The sequence below is a fragment of the Polypterus senegalus genome, chromosome 6, assembly GCF_016835505.1.
Source record: "Polypterus senegalus isolate Bchr_013 chromosome 6, ASM1683550v1, whole genome shotgun sequence".
NCBI classification, from domain to species: domain Eukaryota; kingdom Metazoa; phylum Chordata; class Cladistia; order Polypteriformes; family Polypteridae; genus Polypterus; species Polypterus senegalus.
This window is the reverse complement of record NC_053159.1, coordinates 92,995,862-93,017,045: the sequence shown is the minus strand read 5'-3', so window position 1 is coordinate 93,017,045 and position 21,184 is coordinate 92,995,862. Positions and strand designations below refer to the sequence as shown.

At 40.0% G+C, this 21,184-nt stretch overlaps 1 protein-coding gene across 3 annotated transcripts in view; it reads right to left on the bottom strand.

The window, feature by feature from the left end:
• Positions 1–21,184, bottom strand: part of cfap65 (cilia and flagella associated protein 65) — a 108,421-nt gene that overhangs the window by 35,493 nt on the left and 51,744 nt on the right. For all 3 annotated transcript variants that reach the window (XM_039756507.1, XM_039756508.1, XM_039756509.1), the window contains 3 exons: positions 16,792–16,950; positions 3,326–3,491; positions 1,966–2,094 (listed from right to left, as the gene is read on the bottom strand). In XM_039756507.1, coding sequence (XP_039612441.1) covers positions 1,966–2,094; positions 3,326–3,491; positions 16,792–16,950 — 454 coding nt within the window. The remainder of the gene's footprint in view (positions 1–1,965; positions 2,095–3,325; positions 3,492–16,791; positions 16,951–21,184) is intronic.

Below are 21,184 nucleotides of genomic sequence, written 5' to 3'. Positions count from 1 at the left end.
CCTGTCTTTCCCAGGTGCCACCATAGCCTTGAACTAAATTAAGTGGGTTCAAGAATAGACAGACAGACCTCTACACACATTGTACTCACAAACTCAATGGTTGCTTGTCCCATTTAAATGCTACCATGCTTCCTGGGTATGGCAAATTCTGTGTTGACTTTCCAGCATAGTTTCACATTTCCAAAGTAATGCGAGTGTCTGCCTGCCACAGTATGAACACTCTCCAGATATGGAAAGTTCAGCAGGCCCAATTTCTCTCTTTTTCCATGGTAGGTAAAATTTCAGATACCAGTCAAATAAGCCTCTCTTCTGTTTGTGAAGTCCATAAGTTCTGCAGTATTCCATATAGCTATATTATATTCATTTTACTCCAGCTGAGCACTCAACTCTCGCACACACAGAGCTCACCTGTAGTCTAATTTTTTGGGGGCAAGTTGCTGACTGGTCAGACTGAGATACTGGGTATGTCACACTACACAATCAGGTTTCACAGGAGCCACCTCCAACTTGCTAAGATTATGTAAATGAAGTCTGTGATTGAAAATCAATGGAAAAATCGTGTGACAGGGTCTTTATCTGGGGACTATTGTTGTGCAATATCACTGATCCACTTGGCTGGAAATACACAAATTCTAAAAATACATACATAATGCTGACTGACAAATCTGAAAATAGTCTTTAGGTACACTGAGACAGAGCAATTACAGAAAGTAGGCTATGTCTGCAAATAAGCTAAAGGAGAGGCAGGAAATATACAGTATATGTATGGACAGACAGAACATTTTAGTTAAATAATGTGAGGAGTGATCAGAAAGTCTTAAGACATAGCATTGACATTACAATGTACAGACATCATAAATACTGTTGTTTTAAAAGTGAACTCCCCCAGATGATATTCATTTGTCACCACTTTGGTGACATCTTTGGAAGCAATGTTGACATTCTTCAGCTGTGATAAGAGTACTCATACAGTTCTGTCTTCATGTTATTCCTGATGTCTTACCAAATGTCCTTACTTTCATCTTCATTTTGATTTGTTTGGAGCAGATGATGAAATTAGGGTTGATGCCCAGTCTTTGCAGATCCTTAAACACATTTCTTGATGATGAAACCTTTGTTTATCAGTGTGAACACGTTTTGCAGATGCTTGATATGTGCAACAGTCCTTGATCAAAATTACCTGACCAGATCCAAAGGAGATTACTACATCATCAGCAGTTGGTAAATTATCAAATCATTTAAAATATTTTTTTTTCTTTCATCATTGCATGATTTTGATGGTAAACCTGAATGTATATAATTTTTGATTGACTCTTGCCCATCTTGGAAACATTTTATCCACTAATAAAAATACAGCCATACTCAAGCACCACTAAATTTTAAAGTCTGGAGGACTTTGATTCCACTTTATACCATTTGTCATGAAGAACACAATGCACAAACACTGCCTCGATGTTCTACCCATTTTTGTAATGGCAAGAACAAGAAATTAGCCTCTCTTTAAAGATTCCTTTCTCAGAACCTGTATAAGGTATGGGAAAAGTGGCTTTTTCTTGGAAGAGGTTAATATTTCTCTGTTGTACAGTACTGTACATGAAATACCTCAGTGCAGCTCAAATACTTGAAAATATACCTGACAGATTTCACACAAAGTTAAGCTATACATACTGAGAATAGTAAAATGGAGTAAAATAGAAAACTGGATACAGTACAATACTTATAGACAAAGTAACACAATGAGCTACAGAATAAAAGTACAGAACAGTGTATAAAATAAGGCCAAGGCAGGAATAAAGGCAACAGAAGAGGTGTTTACAAAGAATTTAGACCTCAGCCAAGAACTCTGTTATATAATTAATTTTCATTCTAGAATTGTAAAAGAGAAAATTTACTTAGCACTGCTATGAAGATGGGGGTTACAGAAAAAACATGAGATATCAAGTAATTCAAAATTCCAAGTCTTACCTCTAGGGGCCAGTATGTGATAGCGGATGGACCAGGAGTAGTTCAGTCTTCTGGATGGCCTGCCAGTTGCTCTAATAATAATTTTTGACCTTGCAGGAATTGTTCCCTTTGAAACTTCTAGGTCAAGGACTTCACCAAATAAAAAACAATTAAACGTTACAATCTGGAGTAGATGTTTCTTTTTGCTCAAAAATCATTTTGGAAGATATTGTTTCATACAAAAATGATCATCTACTTTTATTAAATCTGCATAAAACATAACATTTCATATAGATCTCCACAGCAGATCTAAAGATATCCAACCTTTATAAGCTTTAAAACGCTCTTGATGCATATTTTTCTTTACATACAATATATGTTACAGTACTTAAAATAAAAAATAAATCAATGTAAATTAAATGATAAAATAGTGATAGGTCCATTAATAAGGCTTTTATATTGAAGAATCCTAGCTATATTAGATTACAGCTATAAATATCCTTAATGTTATCTGAGATTGACTATTCACTGCTTTTCTTTAAAGAAAGTTGTTCAAAGAGTAGTGCAATAAAGCTGCTGAATCAATTAAGCATTATTTTACATCAGGACAGGCACCAGTCCCCTGCAACACTGAACAGTATAAGTAGATCTGAAAACAGATCATTGCCTGACAGCCCGCACCATCTCAAATCTCAAATTAGTAAATTCATGCATAGAACACAATTAAAACTGAAGTATATTTGAGCACTAGAAAGATAGACTTTGAAAAGGCCAGACATCAAGAATGGGAACAATGCACTGTGTAGATGGAGAGATCAACTGGAATAAGAAAAGCCGTGGCCCAGTAGCATAGAGTAGAACTTGGTTTGCAGCTCCAGAGTCAAATGTTCAAATTATCTGCTTGTGTGGGTATCTTTGGGTGTTCCAGTTTCTTAACATGTCCAAAATTACATGAAAATGTGGTTGATTGTCAACAAAATTGGCCATAGGAGTGTATTTGGGTGTGAATGTGGCATGCTGCTCTTATCCTTACTCCCAAAGCATTAGGTTTTTGCAGCCTTGTCATGGACAACATGAGTTTGTAGAATTAATGAGTGAATTAAGATTTTGAGAATACACCCGGAGGTATAATTTCAGAGAGTAGGAGCCCAAAAACTACATGAAAGATCACTATAAATTTTGTAGGCTTCAGAACCTTTGGAATATTTGGCTCCTGTTTTCTCCTTGCTTTATGTTATACATAAGAATTAGTTCTATCAAAAGCAGGAAAATAGTGGAAATACTTGGAATGGACTGATCAGCTTGGTTTTCTTATCATTCTAAATTAATTATACATTAAGTGTTGCTTTATTTACAGTGCATTTTGAAGTACATAAAATACCTGTAGGATCATTATTGACGTCTTCTGGGTCACATGGACCAGAAATTTCCTGATCGACTTCAAGGACAAAATCCAAAGAACAGGAGTCTTTGTTCAGAAGCACAAGATCACAAGACTGACAGTCACCAACGAGCACATCACACAGGTCTATCACTGGCTGCTCTGCCTAGCTCCATAAAGAAAGATGTTTGGAATAGAAACGAGACATTTTTATTAATTGAAAGACATAATAACACAGTTCACATCTGTACACCAAAATTCTATTGTAAGCACCACTGGTTGCTGTACAATAAAAATTAGGATACACAAATCAATGAGAAAAATGCATTTTTTCAAAACATTTAAAGACTGCTGCATATCAGCAACTTTTCCCTAGAGTCTTTAGAAATACCTTTTTTAAATTCAATTTTTCCTTAAAAGTGGATTAAAAAGGTCAATATTGTTACTAGAGTATGGCAGGGATATTTTGTAGGCAAAGCATGAACAGTCCAGAATAAAGTAGAAATCAGCAACCAAAACAAAATGACTAGATGAGCTAAAAGTAGTAAACAAAATGAAGTTACTGTAAACCCAAATGTCAAAAGCAGCCTTGAAAAGAAATTGCCAGAGAAACTAGTTATCTCAAATTAAACAAAAAGTCAACCATCTGAAACAAAGTTCAGACAATAACAAAGCATATGGCTCAACTATAAATAAAATGGCCACCATGCATGCATGCACACACTTGTACATTTAGCCACATGGAGCGCATGGAGTGATAATGTAATTGATAACTGGAGAAATAACCAACAGAAAATAAAGATTTTAGACTGAATTATGATACTTAAGAAGATCAAAATATTAAGATTAAATCATGACAGTCATGCCTCTTGACTCTTGTGGAAGACGAATGTTCTCTTTGTTCCCTTGTACTAATTCATGTCTGAGAAGTAAGCTTTACGAAACCAAGTAACAGCATGCTTTGTTTTAGCAAACAGAAAAATGTTTGTGCAAAGGACTCAAGGTCTGAGCATTCCACACATGAGTCAAACAAAGATCAACAAAGATTCTTAAATTTTACTAAGAAGCTGTTGAAGGTATCCATGAGCAACTTGATAAAACATCCCTCATGACCTGGCAAAATCGATTGGCTTTAGATATGCTCTTGGCTGAGAAAGGAGGCATTTGTGCTATGTTTGGTGATGCATGCTGTACCTATGTCCCTAATAATACAGCTCCTGATGGATCAATCACCCGTGCCTTAGCTGATTTGACATGAACTAGCTACTAATTCTGGCATTTCTAATCCTTGGGACAAATGGTTTATGTCCACTTTTGGGTCCTGGGGCCAATGGCTTAAATCAGTTTTCATCTCTCTTACGGTTGCTTTATTTGTTCTCCTGCTTGTAGCTTGCTGTATTGTTCCTTTGATAAGATACATTGTATCCAAGTATTTTACTGCCTCTATGGCAAAAGCTTACTTTTTACACAAAGAAAAAATGCTTCAGATCAGCACAGCCACCCCACACTTCTCCGCCCACTCCACTCCATCCCCCTCTCCTACCCTTTCCTACTTAACTCTCCCTGATCAAATATTTTTTATTTGCTAAAAAAGGGGGGAATGTGGAAGACGAATGTTCTCTTCGTTCCCTTGTACTAATTCATGTCTGAGAAGTATGCTTTACGAAACCAAGTAACAGCATGCTTTGTTTTAGCAAACAGAAAAATGTTTGTGCAAAGGACTCAAGGTCTGAGCATTCCACACATGAGTCTGCCTTATCACGTTTTCCCTTAGCTTACATCTGAACGCCATAACAAAAGGAGCCAAGAAATTAAGTTTTACAAGGGACATTAAAGGGGCTCAAGGTTTGTGTATAATAAATGTGTTGACTGTTGCATTTTATAATGTTATTAAATCACACATTCTAGGGGTATAAAACTGGACCCCACCGAACAGACGGGGTTCAGAAGAGCCCTGACGCTGTCATATATATTTGATTGTCTGCTTTTCTGAAACTCTTCTCACCGTGACTCTGAAAATAAAGCTGCTTTATAACCGCACCTGCTGTCAGGTCTGAGTTTTCGTCCACAGTTTTGGCACCCAACGTGGGGCAGGAGACGGCAGACGGCTCCTCGTGCAGGATCATCCAGAGGACCATGGTGGAGCTGATTCCGGCCGGATCGGGTCCAGCTTCGGTAAATGTAGGATTGGCCTGCCTTGGGAGTTTCCTACGTGGGGAGTCCCTGACCTCCTCCTAGCCGATACGAGGCACGATTTAACGGGCATTTCGATGCAGGTGGATGGAGTCACGGTGAGTAGATTGGGGGATTCTTGTTATTTGAGTTTGACTGGTGTGCTAGAAGTAATACGAATATAGAAAGAAAAAGAATAAAAGCATATGCAAAATAAAGAATAAAGAGCTGTATCAGACCCATAGGAGGGTTCTAAGGACTCACGGAAGGTGACTTAAGACCCTACGGAAAAACGGCACAGTGTGAATGTTAGCTAGTCATCCCTGTGAAGTGGATTAGAAAGAGGCTCGTGGCACGCTTCTATAATTTGAAGAGTGGGGTGAAAGGGCGTATTTAGAGAATGTGTGTCTAAATAAACGGGAGGTCGAGTTTTTCATCTGCTGTCTGGTCATACTCTTGTTTCAACGGGTTGCTAAGGTGACGGAGACAATACCCTGGCAGATTGACACATACAAACCGTCTGATGAAGGGATCGGGGTAAAAACCTCCATATCCCGGACTCCACGGGGCGTATTGATGTAGGATTCTGCTGATGCGAATAAACGGACACGAAGTCACCTGAAGCTGTAATCCAGGGATAGGAGTGGACGGCGGGTGGAACAGGGTTTATCGAGGGCTGAGTCATTTTCTGCTGAGATCCTGCCGCTTACTATGGGCAAAAACAATTAGCAAGCCAGTCAAACAGTCCCCCAAGAGTCCTTAAAACCTAACGCTAGAAGGATTGTTTTCAGGGGATCGCCAGGCTCTTAGTGCGCTGTCGGGATCGAAAGGCGGGTCCCTAGAAAGCTCATTGAAAAGAAGACAGGATTAGATTAAAAAAAAGGCATGTAGAAAGTAGAATAAGGACAGTGCAGGTAGATGGTGTAGTGGAAGGATCCGGAGATATGAATAAGATACAGGACATTAGAAAAACACTGTGCAGAAATACACAGGGTTGTTGTAATGGAGGTCCTTATCGGATGGATATTTATGACAGATGGGAATTGGTTATTAAAGACCGTACGTTGGAAGCGGCACAGAAACGGAATGAGCTTTAAGTTGCTGAACTTAAGAATAGAAAGGAAAAAGAAGAGCTGCTTATAGCTTTACAGAAAGTGTAGGCTGATACGGGACCCCAGTCTGAAGGAAGGAGGAGGAGTGAAAAAAAAAAAAAAAAAAAACCTTTTATATCCAGCGCTCTCTTCCACAACACTTTACCCACAACCCCTTCCACGCCACATTCAATCAGTGCCCCAACGGCTCCTGTGGTTACCGATGCCCAAGTTACTGATGATTTCTTTGATGAACAATATCAGTGCGACCCCTCCTCACTTACACATCCAGATAGTGAGACTGACGGCCACTTGTTAGGGGCTATGGGAGGCTCTTCTAACTCACACAAAAAGCCCTCCATTTCACAATGTACTAGAAGCAAAACCCTCAGAGATAAGTCCCCTGAAAACCTTACCCGTTTAAGTCCCCTAAACCTTTAGCACCCACATCTTCATGCCCTTTAATTGAGGTTCCTAACCCCCAACATGATCCCACACAACCCCCAGGAAATGCTAACCCCACTACTGGAATGATACATCGTAACTGAAATATTCAAGAGCTGAAAGACGTGGTGTCCGAAGTGCCTGATCTTAAGGTAATCGGTGGGTTGAAGTTTGTGGAACAGGTGCAGCAACTAGACAACATATATAACCCAGTGCGGCCGAGTGGACCCAGGTGCTACGCAGAAAGATGGGCACTACTTGGGCTACTGTCAATCATGGGCAGCATAATGGAGAACAGTGGTAGTGGAATGAGGCATTGCCTCGTGGACAAAATAATGAGGGTCCTTACCTTGCCCAATGGGAACCCGTGAAAACTGCAATAGCTGCAAAATATAAAAAGGGCACTGACTGATACCTTTTTCAGCTGCAAAAAAATAAGGTGAGACGGTAGATGAATGGGCACACCGCATTCAGGACTTGTTGACAAACCATTCTGGCTTAGACAGCCCAGACAACCGTGCCAAGGCAGGAGTTCCTCCTTTTCTGTCAGGACTCAGAAGTGATATCCAAAATAAAGTACGCACGTCCTGTATTTGGATGGGAAAGTGCCACTTTTGATGAAGAAAAAAAAAAAAAGGCACGCGGAGCATGCTGAACGACAGACTAAACAAAAGAGTCAGACACTCAGACCAAGTTAATCGCGCACAAATGAATTATTATGCAGGTGGAGCTGCCTCAGGCAGGGGGCGAGGACGTGAAAGACGTGGATTTTCCGAGAACAGGGGCGAAGCTGGGGAGAGGTCGTGGATTTTTACTTCCTAATCTGAATTCTTCATCTGCTCAGCCGCCTCTCCCCTCAGATTAAGCACTTACATCTTGCCTGTTACGATGAGACACTTCTGTCGCAATTGCCCACATCAGCTTCCTCCCCCACCTTCCTTACCTGAACCTGAGGATATTCCTTTAACAGGGACCCCCAGCCACTCTCTTCAGTTGCCTTTGCTCACTTGCCATGCGGACACAGATCCTTTATTGACTTTGCTGGTGAATGGCACTGAAACTGCTTTTCTGGTCTGCCTCGATACACTGACTGTACTTACTGCTTCTGGACAACCACATGTTTTGCTGTTGTCTAAACCTCTTCGGGTTCAGCTTCATTTCAGTGGTTCCACTTTGATGCACCGTTTTTTATTAAATCAGCTCTGCCCTGTTAATCTGTTAGGAAGGGATCTGATGACTAAGCTCTCCCTCTCTATTTCTCTAACCAAAACGAGGGTTTTACTGTTCTATTCCTAAACTCCTGTGCCAAACCGCACCCCACACTAAGCCCTCTTTTGCAGCCTGGACCCTGAACATCTCCTCACACACCATTCTCCTTAAAGCCCTACACTCTTTTCCTTCATGTCTTTTTCCCCACTTGCAAGTCTCCAACACCCTCCACTGCACTGCCCAGTACTTCCCTGCTGAAGTGGACACACCTTGGTTAGAATCTTTTCTCTCTTCAGGTAATAGCCCAGAGACCCTTCATATCCCTTGCATTTTTTTCTAATGCAAACACAGCTGCTGCTGTCAGTGCACTTCACATATTCCCAAAGCGTTTTCTATTTCGGAGGTTCGGTTCCCCATGTTTTTCTTTAGCCAATTCTAGCACCGTTCACTGAGTTGAAATTGGGGACTGGGTGGAACAATGTTTCGATAGGACGGACTGGCTGCACGTTGTTCCGGGTATTTTTGATACCTCAGATCATTTGATAACTAAAGTTGTGCTTAAAATGATTTTTAGTATATCGTGCATTGTGCCGTCCTTCCCTTTCTGCTTTTTCATTGCAAACCACTCTCCCTCTTGGCTTTCCTCACTTCCCGATGCACTGTGGTCCCAGGGGAAAAATGATTATGGAAGGATAGCACACTGTGAGCCACTGGTGATTTACCCAAAAATCATCCTTCCGCCCGCATCGCGCCCAGTATCCTCTATCTCCAGCAGCAGAGGCTGGCATCTGCAGTTTTTCCTAGAGCACCTATTGTTACTAATCCTTCCACTATTCTTTCTACGATACCCTCGTCCGCCTGTTATTTCTCTGTTATTGACCTTGCTAACGCTTATTGTTGTATTCCTTTGCACCCCGACTCTTAATTCTGGTTTGCCTTTACTTTCCAAAACCGCCGTTGGACATGGACCGTTATCCCTGTTGTTAAGTCACATAGGGCCTTCTCAGCTTGATCATTGCATGCCACCTGACCAGAAAGGGGGAGAGCAGGGGTGATCGCTAAAGTTTGCAAAAGCTGTGCTCTGGAAGTGAATCTTAAAATCCATTGCCGGCAGTATCCTAGAATGCCTAATACAGACACAACCTGTTGCTTTGTTACAGGTCTAGGAAGATTTTGAATGGTGTTTATACGATCGCTAGAGAGAGAGCTCTATGTGACTTAACAAAAAAAAACAAAAAAAAAAAGTGCCCTACTGTTTGCGCATGCGTTGGGACTGTTGACTATCTCGTCCATTCACTCTGCTCGTGGACGAAAAGGGGGGATATATGAATGCAGTTCTTACACAATTCCATGGAGAAAAAACTAATAGAATCCCTATTTTTCGAAAAAATTGGATCCAGTGGCTGTGGGACATCCAACCTGTCTCAGAGCTGTAGCAGCCACAACAGAGGCTGTGCTAGCCAGTACAGATATAGTGCTCATGAGCCCCCTAGTGGTAAAAGTGCCTCACGCTGTACACTCCATTTTAGTACAGGCGAAAACCTCACATCTCACTACTGCTAGGGTAATACACTATCAAAATCTACTCTGTAGGTTGTCAAATGTTACCATAGAAAGGTGCTCAATCTTAAATCCAGCTACTTTTCTACCAACTGTCATGATGAAATAACTAAGGTTATAAAACCTAGACCAGACCTACAGGAAACAACCGAATTTCTTCAAGTTTAAGCGCAGGCAGCTGAGTTTATAGCTCTCACCCGAGCTTGTCAGTTGTCAGAGAGAAAAATTGTAACTATCTATACTGATTCTAGATATGCTTTTGGAGTCTGCCATGATCATGGGGCATTATGGAAACTCAGGGGATTCAAGACCAGTACTGGCAAGCCCATTCAGCATCAAAAACTAAAAGAATCCCTCTTAGAGGCCATAATGAAACCATCAAAGCTAGCGATCATTAAAATGTCAAGCTCACACAGGAAAACAGGATTCTGTCAGCAAAGGAAACAAATTAGCTGATCATCTTGCTAAACGGGCTGCGTATAATAACACACCAATCTCTTTATTCCAACAGAGAAATGACCAGGACACTCATAATCAAATTATTTCTTTACAGAGTGCAGCCACGGGCACAGAGAAGAAAATGGTCCAAAGAAGGGTCCCTCTCTGATGGAGTCTGGACCCATAAGCAAACTAACAAACCTTTCCTCCCAAAAGCTTCTTTCCCAGGTATGGAAAAAATCGCCCATGGCTTAGACCATGCTGGAAAAGACACCATGGTTCAAGATGTTGAAAAACATTGGGAAGCTGTAGGTTTCTCTACATATGCAGAGCAGTTCTGCAGGTGCTGTGCATTATGTCAAAAGTTTAATGTAGGAAAGGGCACCCAGGTAAGTCCCGCCATTACACCTAACCTAATGGGTCCATTTGAACACCTTCAAATGGACTTCATTGAATTAACACCATCAAAGGGGTACCATACTGTTTAGTAACTGTTGATGTGTTCTCCGATGGGTGGAAGCTTTCCCTTCCAAACATGCAGATGCCAAACCTGTGGCAAAAGCTTTGATAAAGGAAATCATTCCAAGATGGGGCATACCGCAGAAATTACAAACTGATAATGGCACACATTTGAACCACCTGGCTCCAGATAAATGTGCATCATTATTGCAAATACCACCCCCAGAGTGGAGGTATTGTGGAACGATGCAATGGTACCTTGCAATCTAAATTGGCTAAAATCTGTGAGCAAACAAATTTAACTTGGCCTGATGCTCTGCCTCTGGCCTTGATGGGATTAAGGGGAAGAACACATTGGCAGTTAGGGCTGTCGCCATTCGAAATTCTGACCGGACGGCCCATGCCAGTCGGCATGGTCATAGGTAATGTTACACTGCATACTGTGGACAATGATCTTCTTTCCAGTCTTACAGGTCTCCGAGCTTCTCTGAAGGAAGTCCACGAGCAGGTGAATCAGGCCTGGAGAACTAGTCCTCCATCAAAGGACTCCCGATTCCATTAGGAACCTGGATTCTGGCTAGAGATACTCGAAGGAAACATTGGCATCACCCTCGTGGAGAGGACCATTCCAAGTTCTGCTGTACACCACACGCTGTTAAAGTTGAGGGACTGCCTGCTTGGATTCACATCTCACATTGCAAAAGATGGCACCCTTGATTGTGGTCCTACTATGTCTTTCCATCCCCTTGTCGACTGCTCTGGTCACCTTGACTTTTCCTTTCGGAATCACCACATCAGTTCAGGTGGATTTCTGTTCTATTATTGACTGTGGGACTGATCGACAAATCCAGTGGAACTGGTCTGACAAATATGTGTGTGTAACTGTTACAAACTCTGGATTCGGAAGTAACTGTGACATGTGGGACTGGGTTTTGGCTAATACTGGAACTGATGACTGGGGTTTATCAACCCTATAAGGCCCAGAAGTATGGTCTGAAATATCGTTTTCTATTAAAAGGACATGCCCCTCATGAATGTGCCGAATACCATTGTAACACTTTGATCATTACTCTGAAGAACCCTTCTTTACATGATTCAGGAACCTATATTTTAGGGGCATGTGTATCTGGAATAGATCCTCTAGGGAGATTTCAAATTAAGGTTGAGAACCCTGTTACTAACACCTCCCATTTCCCCACACACACACACCTCTCTCTACCCCTGGTCCAAACCGCCCCTGTCAAGGTCATGAATATTTCCACCTCTTCTTCTACTTTTTCGATTGAAATTGGGTATGGGGATCAGAACCGTTGGCTGCAATGGGTATTATATTCGGCTAGACAAGTGAATCAATCTGATTGCTATGCATGTGCTATAGCTAGGCCACATTTGGCCACTGTCCCTTTTCCTCTTTCTAACATATCTGATCCTACTGGCCTTCCTTGCCTACTTGCCCTTTTTATCTCTTCCTCTATTCCAATCGACTCTAATTACATTACTTTCCCTTTTTTTCCCACTACTGTTCCCATGACTCCCCCTATATTCCAGCCTGATGAAGGTATTTATACCTGTTTTTTAGAAACCTCACTTCCTCTCGTGGCACAAATGTTGGTAATATCCCATCCTCTTTTTGTTTCCAAACTTTTCCGATTAATTCTTCCTCTTTAGCTTCCAAATTATCAATTTTTCTGATTACTCAGAATACTGATATTTGGTGGATGTGCCATCCTTCCACCTGACTGGACTGGCACTTCTGCTTTAATACAATTTGTTATGACTTTCCGACTTTTCCCTTTAACTGCCTTCCATGTGTCAACCATGTTTGGCCGACATCGTCAATCCCATTCTGTGGACCCTTCCCAGTTTTCCCTACATGGCCCTGGGGTGTATTTTGATTCCATTCGAGTCCCTCGTGGAGTCCCTGATAAGTTCAAGGCAAGGGACCAAGTTGCTGCCGAATTTGAGTCTATTTTTCCTCAGGTTACTATAAACAAAAATGTAGATTGGATTAATTATCTCTATTACAATCAACAAAGATTCTTAAATTTTACTAAGAAGCTGTTGAAGGTATCCATGAGCAACTTGATAAAACATCCCTCATGACCTGGCAAAATCGATTGGCTTTAGATATGCTCTTGGCTGAGAAAGGAGGCGTTTGTGCTATGTTTGGTGATGCATGCTGTACCTATGTCCCTAATAATACAGCTCCTGATGGATCAATCACCCGTGCTTTAGCTGATTTGACATGAACTAGCTACTAATTCTGGCATTTCTAATCCTTGGGACAAATGGTTTATGTCCACTTTTGGGTCCTGGGGCCAATGGCTTAAATCAGTTTTCATCTCTCTTACAGTTGCTTTAATTGTTCTCCTGCTTGTAGCTTGCTGTATTGTTCCTTTGATAAGATACATTGTATCCAAGTATTTTACTGCCTCTATGGCAAAGGCTTACTTTTTACACAAAGAAAAAATGCTTCAGATCAGCACAGCCACCCCACACTCCTCCGCCCACTCCACTCCATCCCCCTCTCCTACCCTTTCCTACTCAACTCTCCCTGATCAAATATTTTTTGTTTGTGGAAGACGAATGTTCTCTTCGTTCCCTTGTACTAATTCATGTCTGAGAAGTAAGCTTAACGAAACCAAGTAACAGCATGCTTTGTTTTAGCAAACAGAAAAATGTTTGTGCAAAGGACTCAAGGTCTGAGCATTCCACACATGAGTCTGCCTTATCACGTTTTCCCTTAGCTTACATCTGAACGCCATAACAAAAGGAGCCAAGAAATCAAGTTTTACAAGGGACATTAAAGGGGCTCAAGGTTTGTGTATAATAAATGTGTTGACTGTTGCATTTTATAATGATATTAAATCACGCATTCTAGGGGTATAAAACTGGACCCCACCCAACAGACGGGGTTCAGAAGAGCCCTGACGCTGTCACGTATATTTGATTGTCTGCTTTTCTGAACTCTTCTCACCGTGACTCTGAAAATAAAGCTGCTTTATAACCGCACCTGCTGTCAGGTCTGAGTTTTCGTCCACACTGTTGAGTTGAGATCTTCATTTAGATGACAGCAAATACTTACAGATTTACATATTTGTGAAAGTGCCAGATCAATTCTTATTGTTTCCTTTTTTATACAGGTAACAATACATATGTCATTGAAGAAAATGAAATAAGTCTCAAAAGTTTGTCTTACTTGCTCACGGGTTCTGTTTTATCTATTAATAGGTAATATACACACAGTGGTCAATGTATTAGGTACACCTCTTCGATAACACAAACATCTTGCTTCTGCAAACAACTAATCGTGTAACTGCAACTTGGACAGACATGGTCAAGTTGGTTACTTGTTGTTATAAATATTAGAATAGAAAAGATGCGTGATTTAAATGAGTTTGATGGTGGTAGGACTGTTGGTATCAGATGTTAGGGTTCCAGTGTCTCAAAAACAGCTACCCTTCTGGGAATTCCATGCACCTCATCATGACAATTAACAAAGGATGAAGCAGTAAAAAAAAATAAACAAAACTGAATATGATAAATTTTCTATAATGGTAGACTGGGTAGATTTGTTCAGGCAAATAGAAAGGTGGGAAACACTAAAATACCAGCACTTTACAACATTGGTGTGTAAAAGGATATGTTTTAATTCACAACACATTGGACCATGCAGCAGATTGGCTACAGCAGCATATGGCCATGTTAAGAACAACTAAGAAGAAGCAGAAAAAACTTCACAATACGCAAAACTGGACAAATGAAAACATTTTTACTTGGTCTAACAAATTTTGATTTCTTTTGTGACATGCAGGTGACTGGGTCAGAATTTGGTGTAAACAGCATAAATTCATGGATTCATACTTCCTTCTTTTAATGGTAGAGGCTGCTGGTGATCTCAAAGTAATATTTGCTGATTATGTACCATGTCACAAAGTACATCCATCCATCCATCCATTTTCTAACCCGCTGAATCCGAACACAGAGTCACGGGGGTCTGCTGGAGCCAATCCCAGCCAACACAGGGCACAAGGCAGGAAACAATCCTGGGCAGGGTGCCAACCCACCGCAGGTCACAAAGTACACATCTTTTTAAATTGTCTATGAACATGATAACAATGACTTAAGTTTAGTCCATGGCCTGTATAATCCCAGATGTCAATATAATAGAAACCCTTTGAGATCAGGTGTTGTAAGAAGTTTATGCAATGTATGTGTGGTCAAAAAATTTGCAGGATCACATTTTCATGCGGTGATTGAGTTGACATTTAGCAAAATCCTTAAGAATTGCTTCTAGCACCTTGCTTAAACAATGAACCAAAGAATTCAGGTTGTTTTAGTGGAGAAATGGGACTTCCATGGCACTAAATAGGTGTACCTAATATTGTGGCTACTTAGTGTACCTTTCCTTAATCTGTGCCAGATATGGGCTATTCCGAGTTCACAATGTCATTGCAAGAGATCTTTGTGTGTTGAGATGCTACTCAAGAGCAATGTACAGTATTTATTGATGCAATTTTGGATATGCACCCTCTCAGGGTCATGTCATCACATTTTAGCAAACAGTGCATTTTTGTCTACCATGTAAAAATATTCCAGTACCCAGTCTGCTATGGACACACCAAGACAGAACAGAACCTGCAAAACAAACATAAGGGAAGAGAAATGCCACAATAATGCCTAAAGTCAAAAGGCAACTGGCAGGTGGAATACTTGATTGGCAGCCCACTTGTTTCTGATGTAATTCATTAAAAAGGGCAAAGATTCAGAAATTATTAAAGTTATATGTACTTTTTACAGAGCTGTAGGATAGTTACAATGGGTGTGCGAAAAACACAGCTGATCACAGAAATGTGAGATTTTTACTGGACACACAGAAAACCATAAACGATAAAAAATTTAATGTTTTTAAATGCTGAGAATTATTCACAGAGAATATGCAGCATATGAATTGTGTCATTAAGTGTTGCTTATTTCTGTACAAACAGTGCATGGTAGAACTTTTGGATATTTCAATCGGCTGCAATTGGCATGGATGTAAAGTTTTTAGCCCTGCTCAATCACAGCACCAGGCTGTCGGGATCAAATCCCAGCCTGGTCATTGTCTGTGTTGAGACTGTATGTACTTCTTACCTATGTGATTTTTTTTTCCTCAGGGGCACTCTGGCTTTTCACACACAGCCCCAAAACATATCAGTATTTACGGGTGCAGGTATCAGGTATCCTGTTGTGGCCTGGCACATAAGGTTGAGCTGTGTCTAATCCAGTCAGTCTGCCATCACAGACTCTTCATCACCCTGAATTGGAATGAATGGGACAGAAAACTGGACAGATGAATGAATCTGTTGTAAGGCTCTGGTGAAGAAGGGTGGGGAAGGCCCATTAAATGTTCAAACAAAATTGGCGTAAGTTTTTAACAATTGTCAGTATGATGTAAGTTTATGTTGTTTGCAATTGATTTTGACCTATTCACATGGGTCTGACTGGAGCCTTCCTGTCAACACTTAAGTAAGACAGCTCCAACCAAAAATCTCATTAGCAATTGTTAAGACACTGGCGTTTCTAAGGTAAACCTTAAAAGAAAAAGTTCAGTTTTGTACATGTGCTAATCCAAATGTAATTATTACATGAGTTAATTTTACTTAACAATTATGTACTGAAAGGCTTGGTCCCCAGCCATTCTTTTTCAAGGCATCAAAATATTGAATAAAAGAATATCACATTGAAAACATGAGCCCATGAGGCTTACTGCACCTTACAATAAAATAACATTCAGTGAGCCACGATTAGCTGCTGTTACTTAAGGGTGGGCACTGACCATATGCTGTTAATTCTTACTCAATTTACATTATTAACATTTCTTTAAAGAAAGAGCACAGAGATCACTTGGGATGCTGGTACATTCATCTTAGGAAATGTAAGTGCAAACATGTCTCCAAAACAACATAACATTTACAGAATATAAAACAAAAGTTGTCAGGGAGAGACAATGAAAGGTGGCGCTTAGTCATCCTCAAACATCATGAACACTTTTAACATGACTCACTGCATGAGAGATATCAGTAGAATAAATGAAAGAACTGCACCACTCACCGTAATAACACCTTTGCAACCTTCACCAAATATTTTTAAGGTCAGGCGGGTTTTTTTGATTGCTTGGGCGTTGGGTTTTTCACTTACTCTCCAAAACAGCAGATTGGCTGTGAGCGTATATCTCATCTCCTCTAGTGGTAAGAAGGACCAGACCTGAGCCTGCAACAAAATATATCATCACACTAGCACATACATCCATTTTGCTCTATTTGCTTTCTGGCAGTTTCAGTATTTCTGCACAATATGGACACCAGATGTGGCTGTATTGTAAGATTTCTGTAAATAAAGGAGGAGGACTAAGATACTGACTGTATGATGAATATCAATAGAGCAGCAAAGAAAAGAAGATCTAGGGTATCATTTCCCTCCTCCTAAAAACAATCATAAGTGATAGTAATTTATTACTGGACAGATTGATGGGTGTGGCGTCTTAATGCTAATGTGGATGATAGCTGATTATGTAGTGGGTTTCAGAATCCGGAAATTTACAACCCTTTAAAGACTTCTACTTAGAACTGTAAGTCATTAAAAGTGGTTGTTTGTCACTGAAATGACAACAACAACGAAAAAAATTGCATATTTATAATTTAGGAACTTTAAAAGACAGAAGCTTGCAATTAGGTGCCACTGGCTTTAGTGGATTGGTTAGTTGTGGTTTGTTTGACGCATCCTTCTTTCTAGTTACATCACAAGGCCAATCAACCATAAAATCAAAGTATATCATCAAACATATGTCTAAAATACTCCAGTAAGAAGACGCACTTCACATAACATTTTTATTATGGACAGCTTTCCAGAATTCTAGCAACATAGTATAGCCAAAGGGAACTTTTTCCAAATGCTTCATCCATATTTACACCTTACTTTATGACCAGCTGTCTGTTTTCTAGGGAATTTAAAATATCAACCAGAAAGTATAACCAGTAGCCTTCTGCACTGAAGGATTACAATGGAAGGAAACATTTAGAATCTTTTTCATATAGTAAGTTTTTCTATTTGCATACCTTCCACTCATGATTTTGAGTACATGAACTCTTAAAAATAACATATGAAGAAAATAAAAGTAACATTGAAAACCTGCAAGTAAACTTGTCTGAGAGATATGTAGATCAACACATATAGAAAGAAGGTAAGGTGTAAAGGAAAACAAGAAAAGGAATTTAAAAAAAAAGTTTCTAATCATACAGTGGTGTGAAAAACTATTTGCCCCCTTCCTGATTTCTTTTTCTTTTGCATGTTTGTCACACAAAGTGTTTCTGATCATCAAACACATTTAACCATTAGTCAAATATAACACAAGTAAACACAAAATGCAGTTTTTAAATGATGGTTTTTATTATTTAGGGAGAAAAAAAAATCCAAACCTACATGGCCCTGTGTGAAAAAGTAATTGCCCCCTGAACCTAATAACTGGTTGGGCCACCCTTAGCAGCAATAACTGCAATCAAGCGTTTGCGATAACTTGCAATGAGTCTTTACAGCTCTGGAGGAATTTTGGCCCACTCATCTTTGCAGAATTGTTGTAATTCAGCTTTATTTGAGGGTTTTCTAGCATGAACCGCCTTTTTAAGGTCATGCCATAGCATCTCAATTGGATTCAGGTCAGGACTTTGACTAGGCCACTCCAAAGTCTTCATTTTGTTTTTCTTCAGCCATTCAGAGGTGGATTTGCTGGTGTGTTTTGGGTCATTGTCCTGTTGCAGCACCCAAGATCGCTTCAGCTTGAGTTGACGAACAGATGGCCGGACATTCTCCTTCAGGAGTTTTTGGTAGACAGTAGAATTCATGGTTCCATCTATCACAGCAAGCCTTCCAGGTCCTGAAGCAGCAAAACAACCCCAGACCATCACACTACCACCACCATAGTTTACTGTTGGTATGATGTTCTTTTTCTGAAATGCTGTGCTCCTTTTACGCCAGATGTAATGGGACGTTTGCCTTCCAAAAAGTTCAACTTTTGTCTCATCAGTCCACAAGGTATTTTCCCAAAAGTCTTGGCAATCATTGAGATGTTTCTTAGCAAAATTGAGACGAGCCCTAATGTTCTTTTTGCTTAACAGTGGTTTGCGTCTTGGAAATCTGCCATGCAGGCCGTTTTGCCCAGTCTCTTTCTTATGGTGGAGTCGTGAACACTGACCTTAATTGAGGCAAGTGAGGCCTGCAGTTCTTTAGACGTTGTCCTGGGGTCTTTGTGATCTCTCGGATGAGTCGTCTCTGCGCTCTTGGGGTAATTTTGGTCGGCCAGCCACTCCTGGGAAGGTTCACCACTGTTCCATGTTTTTGCCATTTGTGGATAATGGCTCTCACTGTGGTTCGCTGGAGTCCCAAAGCTTTAGAAATGGCTTTATAACCTTTACCAGACTTTGATCTTAGATCTCAATTACTACTGTTCTCATTTGTTCCTGAATTTCTTTGGATCTTGGCATGATGTCTAGCTTTTGAGGTGCTTTTGGTCTACTTCTCTGTGTCAGGCAGCTCCTATTGAAGTGATTTCTTGATTGAAACAGGTGTGGCAGTAATCAGGCCTGGGGGTGGCTACGGAAATTGAACTCAGGTGTGATACACCACAGTGAGGTTATTTTTGAACAAGGGGGCAATTACTTTTTCACACAGGGCCATGTAAGTTTGGATTTTTTTTCTCCCTAAATAATAAAAACCATCATTTAAAAACTGCATTTTGTGTTTGCTTGTGTTATATTTGACTAATGGTTAAATGTGTTTGATGATCAGAAACATTTTGTGTGACAAACATGCAAAAGAATAAGAAATCAGGAGGGGGGCAAATAGTTTTTCACACCACTGTATATTTTTGTTTTATGCATTCAACAAATATGACATCAAATTCTGTTAATAAACCTAGAGTCTGTAGGCCTGGAGCCTTTCTTAGCAGTATCAGATGGAAGAGAGGCTCATAAAATGGCACATTCACTGAGACGCTAGAATTTCTGCAAGTCTCAAGAAACAAAAAATCAAATAATGAAAATGAATGTTAAATGCCTTAATTTTATTTTTTATATTAAGCACTTAAATGCACAATACCATCCTATCCATACATGTCTAATTTAGACTTGCCTAAAAAACCTAACCTACATGATTTTCAAAAGTAATTCACATGAACATCAACAGAATGTGTAAACTTCACACAAGATAAAGCAGTTAGTTTCCATGAGCTGTGGCACCCTGCTGCCCATTTAAATAAATACATTTTTATTACTAGTGAAACACACAGACCCACAGTCCTGAAATAAAATGCAAGTAAAAACTAAGTTAAGGAGCTGTTGATACTTCTTACATTTTCAAAATATTTTTTCAGTTCTTCTAGAAGTCACTGTGTATTTTATTATTAGTGGTGGTTCATCCAGAGCAAGCTGAACATTTCTATTTTGGAAACACACTATTTTGTTTTCACCATGAAATAATACATCTTGACAATGATCACATCGCTGATATAACTTTGCCAAATAGAGGTCTTCTAAGAAGCACTGATGCAAGGATATAAAAGCAATGCTTTTATATGGTCAGAAATTTATTTTATTTGACAATCTTCTCGATTGTCAGTGAGCATTCTATATCCTAGACTTTGTCTTATGTGCCCAGGAACCATTGTGTTTGTCTTCTGTTCAGTTGTGCTATATTCAAGATTGCTTCCTGCAACAGCAAATGGTACTGCTTTTTCTTTCTGCCTTTATGGTGGTTATCATTTGGTTTTGCAATTACCGTGCTTTTATCACAATAAATGTTTCTGGCCATGAGGTTGCTGTAACAAATGATTTTTGCATTTCTAGAACATCTCAGACTATATTCAGTATTAATTCTTGTTTGTCTATAATCTTTCATCACTTATTTGCTTTCTGTGATGTGTTTTATGCTCAGCAAATGTCACTGCTCCCCTTTTACTTTCTGCCCTTATAGGTAGTTATCACTTGTTTTTTTTGGACCATTTTGTTGTCCTTTATGACCAGTAGTTTACACACACAAGATCCCACTCTTGATTACGAATACTGAACACATATTTGACAATCTTGATTATCAACATGTATTTCTCCATGTTTGTCGATCTTCGACATAATTGACTTCTGTGATTTGATTGATGCTCTGCAGATGTTGCTGCTTCTTGTTTTCTTTATTCCATGTCACTTGGTTTTGCAATTACTTTTACTATCATAAACCCAAGACCACAAGTCATTTTGCCGATGTAGTCGTTACCTACATTGTTTTGAATTACCAGGACATATTTGGTAATAAGCTTTCAGTGAAAGTTCTAGCCCCAGCAGAAGTAATCATGTGACAGACTGACAGAAAGACAGATCTTAGCATTATATATTGTAAGGGATGGCCAGCAGCTCAACCCAGCCGAGACGCCCAAAGGAGGGAAGAATGGGGGAAGGCAGAT